The sequence below is a fragment of the Notolepis coatsorum genome (genome assembly GCF_963971535.1).
Source record: "Notolepis coatsorum genome assembly, chromosome: 5".
Taxonomy (NCBI): Eukaryota; Metazoa; Chordata; class Actinopteri; order Aulopiformes; family Paralepididae; genus Notolepis; species Notolepis coatsorum.
Genome location: NC_140169.1, coordinates 15,906,040 through 15,916,205, shown reverse-complemented (window position 1 = coordinate 15,916,205; position 10,166 = coordinate 15,906,040). Strand labels below are relative to the sequence as shown.

Genomic DNA, 10,166 nt, shown 5'->3' with positions numbered 1-10,166 from the left:
AAAAGATCTGTAGTGTGAAGCAAGTAGTACACGCCTCAAAGGCAATATTGACACAAGGAGTAGTTCCCATTTTGCAAGGCTTGAAGACAAACTGTAAATTAGACTTAAGGTAACAGCATAATTTAGGGACATAATATTATGCATCAGGGGCGGCATGCATGGACAGTTAAAACAAGCAGCAGAATATATTTGGTTCTTGACAGGAGGAGGCTGCAGCTTTTTTAGGAACCATGGCTTCCCTGGGACAGATTATCTTCTGGAGGTGTGCCAGGGTTTCAATATTGTTCTTTTCTGGTGGGGGTTAAATGTATAGATGTGAAGATAATGAGGTATGTAGTCACGACTGACCACAGTATGAGGAACTTATCAAGCTCTTGGTTTACTTGGTGTTACTAACTTTATAGTCAAATCTGTAACATGCGGACAGTACATACTTTGCTTACATTTTGTGGATAATAATTGTTTTGTCTATTTCCTTCTCTTTGTAGTATGATCGTCCTCATTTTTGTATTTGCTGCCATTATCATCCTCATCTTAGCCCTGTCATTAACAGGTAAGAGACTGAGATTTGCATGTGTCTACCACTCTACCTCATTAGTGACAGTGATATCGCCTGTGTTCGGTTATTTGAGAGAACACATGAGCGTGTTTATACAAGCCTGTTTGTGTGAGTTAATGAGTAATGAACTGATCCAAACATAAACAAAGCCCCACCACCAAAACAAAAATAAATATATAGCATTAACTCATTCAACGCCATAGCCAGTGCCCATCTCTGCTCTCTAGCGCCAGCTTTCCATTGCCTATTTTCACGACATTTCACGAACTTTGCGGATCTATTGTATATTGTATATTATAGCTATGGAGAAAATAGTCTGGCTCATTTGACAGACACTATTTGTAGTCCAATATGTTTAAAAGAGTTAATTTATTCATGTATACGTTCGCGTGTTATCCCGTGGTGAATATTGTATAGTTTCAGAGTGATCCAGGCTAATTCCTGGAAGCTGAGTTATGGAGCGCTATGTGCATTTTGCGAAAGTCGTTTGCGTTGCTCGCCTGGACACGATACTATTTCCAAATCAAAGGTATATAATAGGTATTATGTTTCATCATGAAGGCATCAAAGGGGGGGGGGTCGTTTTGTGATGCTCTGATCATCAGCAACGGCATACGTTTTGAATACTACATACGTTGATCGTTGCGATCAATGTGAAATCATTGTAGGATCAAAGTAGGATTGACGTCATATAGTCCTTACCTTTGCTAGGAGTTATTCCAAAATGAATATTCCAATTGTCTGATCACGAGTTCCAGTATTGATGTCCATCGGGTCCCTGACATGAAATGGCACAAAATATGCATCAAGTGTGCTGGACGCGTTCCAAGTCGCTCAAATGAAGCGTGTCACTTGCCCGGGTCCAAATTCGCCGCTCGGACCATATAAAATGTAACACACAGTGTGAAATAATGTTTCAAAGGGTAGGCGATACTGCCACCTAGCAGGATTCGGCTGGCATTGCACTCTCGGGGTCTCAGAATGAGTTCCAATGATAACACCGAGGTCCGTGAGAGTGTATAGAATATTAAAATAGAAAAAAAGAAAAAACGATCTAAAAACTATTACGCGTTTGGCGCTCAACGGTTGGCGAGCAAACACGTAATATTACGTGGTTGGCGCAGAATGAGTTAAAGACATGCTCTCATTCTCTGGGTAACTGACTCAGCTCTTGGTACCAGCACTAATGTCACAGGTCGACATAAATCTACCATCTACCTTCAACGCATACCGGTAGTAGGTTCCCAGAGAGAGCACACAGACACAACAGGTACAAAAGGAATAACAAACGTTATTTATGCAATCAATTCGAACCATCACAGGTGAAATGTGGAAATAACTGGTGGAAGAACAGCCAACGGTTCAGCCACGAGTTTAGAGGTGTCTGGGGGCCTTCTGGCAGACAGACGGTGGCACTGCGGCGACAGAGGGGAAGGCTAACCCTGCACTGGCTGCTACTGTAACACAGTAATGGCTAGGGTTAGTGCAGACTTCACTTAATGCGACCACTTACACTTATGTGAACCTTTCACACACTGGAGAAACTTACAAAAAATACAATACATAGTGTCAGGGGCCAAAACAGGGGCCTCTCTTGATACACAGCAAACACAAAGAGCCACAAGGCCTATGCTAACTTCAACTTCATGCTAAAAACATCACCACTGCCATAGGTATGTCCCCATAACCCACTCTAGCGGGTAGCCTTGCGGGTAGCCTCACAATAAGAGTATGTTGGTGGCTGCTTCAACACTGGTTCCAAGCCACTCTTCAGGCCACCTATCAGGCACACAGCATAACATCCAATAGCATACTAACAATAAGCCCACTACCCCAAGTTCAAGTTCATTATCACGGCTACCTCTTGTTTGGCAATCAGGCCAATGTCAGTAATCCTTTGGCCCAAAATGGCCATTCAAACAGTTGAAAAAAAGCAGCGAAAATTACTGTCAACACTAGACAAGGTATATATTTGTATTCATTAATTCATTCATTTAATTAATTTATTTAATCTTGAAAGATCATTGAGAGCAGGCTCTCATTTACAATGACGTTTAGACGAACAATACATGGTAAATGGTAAATGGTGCATTTACAGTATATAGCACTTTTGTCCAAAGCTCTTTACAATACAAGCTCTTTGTTCCTCACATTCACCCATTCACTCACTTGATACATGATACAAAAACAATGTAAAAAAACAATTCAAATCAATCTTAGCATGCAACGACCCACAATCGGCATTTTGGCGACCTCTAGCGGTTGCATATTTTTTAATACAATATATATACTGTATATCGAATTAAAGCCCTATTTGTTGCCTGTCGATATCCGTTCAGCGGTTCTCAAGTTACATGCCGATATGTGAGGCGTGCGCCGAAGTACACGGCAGACTTTTTATTTTTTCAAATACCACTCCCGACTATCGAGCCTCTACCTCCGTCAATCATTTGGCGATCTCAAAGATTATTAGACAGGGTTGTAACCAATGAGTAGGGCTTTCCAATGGTACCCCAGCTGGGAAGGAGCAAATCAGGGATCTAGGTTAAAAGTCACGATCCAAAACAGGAAGAGAATTCTCCGCCGAATGCATTGAGTAATCGTTTTCTGAGCTCTCTCACTCTTTACCAAAACCGCTTCTAATCACTCATTTCTGAACGGATTCTTATGACATTTGGACATGTACTACACAACACTTCAGGCTATGGACCCAGGCTGTGTTGTCAGCCATACCAATTTTTGGGGAAATACTACTTCTGGACTACTACCTACTACAGAAAAACGTGAGTTTTTCTACAACTCAAGTTCAGACCTATGTTACTCTATTTCATTAGCACTAAAAGTGAATTTTCTTTATTGTAACAGAGACTTCAGAATGTAATCTTTCAAAAGAGACCAGGTTCATAGCACAGGCATGTGCTATAAGTATTGTATTTTCGCTATATCCATAAATGTTTCATCCATCCAGCCTGACGTTATCATTGGGAATGGGTCTGAGCTCGCAAAGGGCAAATACCGCCACCTAACGTCTCCCTGATGGTATTGCACATCATTGGAATACCTCTGGCTGGGGCTGTGCATCAATCTAAGAAGTCCGGTCCAGGTTTTTCTTCTCGGGCATGCAGTATCGTTATAACACATTGACTGGGGACACTCGGAGCAGCGTGGATTATGTGTTTTGGACATATAACATTGGATCAATAAACGCGATCAATATTTGGAATGGCGATCAGGAATCGGATTAATGTTTTTGCAGGACATCAGATGTGAGGTAAGGACTTTATGTTACGAATCTTGGGTTAATCCGATGTTCCTTTCACCGCCATCTGAGCGCGCGTGTGTGTGTGTGTACGGAGAAGCGACTTTTCAGACGCCGCTTCTATTCGCCCATGATGACACATATAATATCGATAATCTAGCGTTTATTTGAAAACGATTCATAAATCAAGCGACAAATGGCACGATTTCTAACTAAATACATTGAAGCTAGATTTGCTGCATGGAGTTTATTGAGATGAGACAGAACGCTCTAGAAATATATTCATATTCATCACAGTCACAGTATAAAACGGAAATGTATGAAAAAATTATCTGTTTCGTGCATGTTGACTGGAAGCAACTCACTGACGATCACTGTGTTATTTAGATCTATTGCTATTATATTTTATATTAAGCACTCGCAAATAAGTCCTATCCTACATTGGATAAAGCACTGGCGCTAAAGGGCCATCAGCGCCCTCTGCTGTTGGCGCTGGAAGTGTTAAGCAAGTTCCAAAAAGCTTATTTTCCATTTATGTATTAAATTCTTCAAGAACATGAATATACCCCATATTTATATGGTAATAAAAAATCTAGATGGGGTTTGATCTATATGGATTTATTTATTAATTATAAACAAATAAAACAAGACAATAGAATAACACAATCAACACATTAACAACACAGTATCAAAAACACATAATCCCTCTCCAACACCCTCCGCATCCACTCAGAAAAGGATATTTGGGCAATGTTACACAATTCCTGTGAGTCTATGGAACACATCTGTAAGGTTTAAAAAAAACAAAAAACAAAAAAAACAAAAAAACAAAAAATTGTATTTGTAATCAAGTACTCTAAAGCAGCATTTTTCCACTTCAAGATTTCAAGCTGTTTTGGGCTGGGCTTCGCCCATACTCGCAAAGCGCTTTGAGTGACAGTCACCCACAGTCTGCACTGGCAGACAGAGAGAGACATAGAGAGATTGAGGGGGATACTAATTAATTTCGCCACGGGGGGCATAATCCGTAGGGATGGGTACTGTAACTGAGGGGTACAATTCCCTGACTGTATTACTAGATATGATACTTACTACCACTACCTTTGTACTTAATATTCGGCCACCCAGTACACGGCATAAATATATTATCATAAACACTCTCACGTAGATGAAACGGATCCAACACAAATGTACGAAGTCGAAGTATGCGTTTATTACTACACAGCAATGGTGTGTAGAGCAAGCACTTAATCACTTAATTACATTTATGAATTGAAATAGTATGCACTTTTATGGCAAAGAGTATTCGTCGGTATATCAATAGAGAACGTCCAATCTCCGATGGCGCAGGTGGTAAATATACGACCTGGAATAGTTAAGGAATAACAGCAATGATACTTTAATGATTATATACTAGATACACTAAGGGGGGGTTAATCCGGTCGCTTGTAAGACAACAGGAGTAGGAGGGGGGGGGGGGTAGAATCCGGCTGCCTCGTCCGGCCAAGGGTATCCCAGGTGAACCCACTGTAGTGCCGTTCAATGCGCCGGCGATCCTTGGACCACAGATGAAAGCAGGTGGACTCTTTGTGGGCCGGCTCTCTCCGGTCCACGGGGGAGAGACGTGAAGCGACCTCGTCTTGCAGAGCGTCTCCTCACCTTGCGTCCTCTCCAGGGGGGGGGGGTTCCAACACACGGCAGTGTCGGGGGTCTTTATCCATGGAATAATCAAAGTATACAAAGCATAATCCGTGCCTGGGAAGGCGGGCTGTCGTCGGTAGAATAATCCGGTATACAGGTCCACTCGCTCGTCGGCTCTGGGGCTCCTCGGGTGCAGCTTCACATGGGGTCAACCACCCTGGGTAAGCAGCCAGTTCTCTGCCCGAAACGATGGGGTACTGACTACGGTAGTATTCTCACCGCACGAAGCACTATATATTAACAGACTATTATTAGCTTAATAGACTACGTCCAACTCGACGATATAGTGCCAAATATGACTATTCAAATATTAATATACACGATGTCTCAATACCGATGGTAGGCGAACTTGGCCTTACTCCCACACGTGGCGTCGCGGGGAGGCTTTACGTCTGTGACTCTATTGGAGGGTAAGAAACTGGACTGAAAAGAAAGTCCTACTTTAGTAGCGCAGTATATATACGCACTATGAACAAATAGTCCCATTAGTGGTGCGGTAGCCAGATTCCTACGCGGAACTAGGACTTGTTCGTACATGTGGAGCGGTACGTTTGAACTGGGTCTGAGGGGTATGGCAGCCTGGCACCAAGGTCTCGACCAATAGTAGAATGGAGACTATTATGGGATGTTCAGTAGGCTAGAATGGATATTCAATGCATATTGTACAAGGAATATACAAGGGATATCAGGGAATATTAGAGAATATACAAATACAATTAAATATATATATATAAATAAATATATATATTCGGTTTAATCTGGCCCTTCACAACAGCCACCCCCTGATTTGTCCCAGACCTAATCAGTTAAACAGAGACAGATTAATCGCGTTGTCTATTTACACATAAGGGTTTGCTGTAGGGGTCAGTCAACTTCACAAAGTCATAGGGTTGTAGGGTCATGGTCATCATCGATTGTGTCTGGGAGTCGAGGCAGTTCTATGAGCCTCACCACGGGACGGGTGTAAGTGCGACCCTGGACGAGCACTTCAGCTGCTCGGACCTTGCCGTCGGCACCGGTGATCACTTTGCTTACGCGGCCGGCCGGCCACATAGCTCTGGGCAGTGATTGATCAATAATCATGACGACTGTTCCTTCTGTCAAATTGTCTCTCTCCTTTACCCACTTCTGGCGGGTCTGTAGAGACGGTAGGTAGTGCAGTAGGAAACTGTTCCAAAACTTGTCGGCTAATACTTGGCTGTACCTCCACATTCGTCGGCCGTTCGCTTCTTCAGGCCGGTACATTGTCTGGGGTAATGCAGGATCTAGCCGCCCCATCGGGAGTGTGTTGGGGTCTGCGGAGATAACAGTGCTCAATCCACAGAACACAGGCTTCTTATTCTCAGCCTCCTCCTGACTGGCTTCCCTCGGGATAGGCGTGGGCCACTCTCCTTCCGGGAGCTTTAGGAATGCTGGGCCGTCACTGTAGACATTGCGACGGGTGAGGTCATCCAGGGGCATCCCCCGGGTGATGACGTCAGCTGGGTTCTGTTTTGTATCAACGTAGCGCCACTCTGTTTCTCCGGTTAACTCTTCGGTTAAGTCTTGAATCTCGGTGACTCTGACTCCCACGAAGACTTTGTACTTGCATGAGTCCGATTTGATCCAGGCGAGTACCGTCGTGGAATCTGACCACAGGATTGTTCTAGACACCGGTATGGTGAGCTCACGTTGGATGAGCGTGGCTAGGTGCGCTCCGGCTAGGGCTGCACAGAGCTCTAGACGTGGGATAGATTGTTGCTTGCGTGGGGCTATTCTCGAGCGGGCGAGGACAAATGCTGTGTAGATCTCTCCCCCCTGGTCTTGGGCCCGCAAGTAGGCTACTGATCCGTATGCGACCTCTGAGGCGTCACTGAAGACGTGTAAGTCCATTTTACATGTCTCTGGCCTCACCGTGGGTGGGAAGTAGCTTCGGCGCATATTAACGCCTGGGAGTGAGTGGAGCTCCATCTCCCACTCTCTCCAGGTGGATGCAAGTTGTGCGGGAATGGGGTCGTCCCAGCCCTGGTCCTTGTCCCACAATGCTCGTACAATCATTTTTGCCCTGGTGGTGTACGGTAGAATACATCCTAGCGGGTCATATTGTCGGGCGAGTGTTGTGTACACACTCCGTCTGGTGGTCGGCGCCGCCGCCGGCCTTCCCTGCTCCGTAGTCAGGGGCTTGTGTCTGTAGTGAAGCGAATCTGTTTTGAATCGCCACACCAATCCCAGGGTCATCTCCTGGGCTTCTCCCGGGATTGTAGCCATCCAGGTCTCGCTGCTGGCTGCCTTGTCCTCGGAGGAGAGGCTGCGCAGTACTTGCGGATCGCTGCTGGCCCACTGGGTCCTCTGCTACATGTTTCTGTAGTGCAAATGTAGCACAGCAGGGGCTGCACGTCGTTCCGAAGGGGAGGACTTCCCATTGGTAGATGGCTGGGTGCTCATCTCCTGGCTTCTCTCTCCATAGGAACCGTAACAGGGGCTTGTCCGCCTCTACTAATCTCACCTGCAGGAACATTCCTTTAATGTCCCCGCTGATGGCCACCTTTTCCTGGCGGAAGCGGAGTAGAACGCCGAGTAGGGAGGGGCCGAGTGTGGGACCGGGCAGTAACTCTTTATTCAGATTTTGGGATCCGATCTGGTAGCTGCAGTTAAATACTATGCGGTCTTTACCGTTGTGATGGACCTTGTGGTGGGGCACGTACCACGATTCAGTGGTCTGGTCAGCCTCTTTAATGTCCATCTTTGTGACGTGTCCCGCTGTGATGAGCTTCTCAATCTCAGCGCGGTATACACTCTCTTGGGCGGGGTTCTTGGCTAAGCGCCGCTCCGTGTTCAGCAGGTACCGTTCTGTGGCGTCTGTCTTGGCGTGGAAAGTAGGCATTCCTTCTCGCCGCAGGAGTGGCGTGGCGTATCTCAACACGCCGTTGACCGGGACTCTCTTGGTCCCTGTCTCGAGGAGGTGAATGGCGTAAATGTCCTCTTTAGAGCGAATGTCTTTCTTTCCGTTCTTAAAGGGCATTTGTTCCAAGGTCCATAGCCGCTCTACGTGTTGCAGGAGTGCGGTTTCTCCCTCTGTGACTCGGGAGTGGAGACATCTAGTGGCTGTACTTAGGTTGAGAGATTTGGCGAGCGGGCCTTGGAGAGTCCATCCCAAACGGGTCTCGACTGCTGCAGGACAGCCTCGGGGTCCGGTATGAACCCGGTCTATCGGGACAATGAGGTCTGCATGGTCGGAGCCTATCAACAGGGTCGGCATAGCATTGTCTATGAGCGGGATCGGTAACTTGCGCAGATGTGCATATTTCTCCATCAGCTTGGCGACGGGGTATGTGTACCGCGACAGCCCTATTTCTTGGCTGGTGAAAGCGTCTGTAATCTGGTACCGTCGCTCAGGCTGGCCGCTTGCTGCGATAGAGAATGAGACATTCTCGCCCTTTATCGTCTTCAAATCTCGTCTTATTGTCCGAATTGTCATTTGGGTTTCGCTTCCCCGCAGCCCTAGCTGGGCCGCAGCGGAGGCGAGCAGCAGGGTCTTCTCTGACCCGTCATCGAGGACGGCGTAAGTGTCCAGGACTTTATTCTGGTAGCTTAGTGTCACACGCACTACTTTTAGGAGTACTCGGGCTCCACTGCTGCTGGCGGGATCGATGTACATGACGCTCGCTTTGCGGCTGGATGGTGCAGGTGAAGGGCGCCGTCTGTTACTGTCGTGAAGTATGTCCAGATGGGCTCCATCGCACTTGGTGCACCTTTTCTTTAAGCGGCATTCGGCTGCCATGTGTGAGCGCGCACAGCGAAAACAGCGCTTGTTGGACTTTATCCATTGACCTGCTTCCTCGCGTTCAGCTTGGGGAAGGAGTCACATTGCGCTAGCCAGTGTTCTTTCTCACAGTAGGGGCACACTATCTTCCACTTCTCCGTTCTGGAGGGGGTACTGTGGCTCCTGCTGCTCGGTACTGACTCCGATTGGTGCATCACAGTCACCGATCTTCTTCCATCATTTAGTCGTCTGGTTCCTTCTCTGGAGCCAGGGGTGCTCCGTCCGAATGTATCTAGCCGTAGGCTGCTGACTTCTCTCGCCAGGAAGTCTGCTAGATCGAGGAGGTTCGGTTCGGGGCCATTCGGGTCTCTGTGGTCCCTCTGCCGCCTAAAGCGCTCCTGACGAGCGGGCGGCAGCTTCTCCAGAATCCTTTCCACATTTGAGTTGGCGTAAAGTTCATGCCTCCCCTTCTCTCTTTGCGCTCCCAACATCCCTACCAGGGACTGCACTCTGATGGACAGGTCGTCCAGTGCTCGATTGTCTATTGCTGGGGGTAAGCGGTCGATGTGTCGGATCTCCTGGATCACGTAATCCCATATGCGCCCATACCTCTGGTCCAGTGCTACCAGCGCTGCTGTGTATGGGGTGGTGGAAGTCGCGTAGGCGAGCGCTATATTATGTGCGTGGGGCACCTTTAAGTGCTTCAGTAGGATGGCGTATTTGTGGCGTTCATCCAATACATCCACCAACATGGTCTCCAGACACATGCGGAGTTCTGTATACTGGGCCCGGTTCTCTTGGGTGAAGTCGGGTACCATAGGCGTGCCAATGTATGACGCTGACTGTGGATACATCGGCGAGCGTTGGGGGAGAGGCCTCCTAGGCGAGTCTCCTCCCGCTCCTTG

General features: G+C 47.0%; 1 protein-coding gene across 1 annotated transcript in view; it reads left to right on the top strand.

Moving 5' to 3' along the window:
* Window positions 1-230: 230 nt before the first annotated feature.
* vtcn1 (V-set domain containing T cell activation inhibitor 1) overlaps window positions 231-10,166 on the top strand; it is a gene marked incomplete at both ends in the record, with an annotated part of 48,975 nt that continues 39,039 nt past the window's right edge. The window contains 2 exons of the mRNA XM_084314021.1: window positions 231-262; window positions 489-553. Coding sequence (XP_084170147.1) covers window positions 231-262; window positions 489-553 — 97 coding nt within the window. The remainder of the gene's footprint in view (window positions 263-488; window positions 554-10,166) is intronic.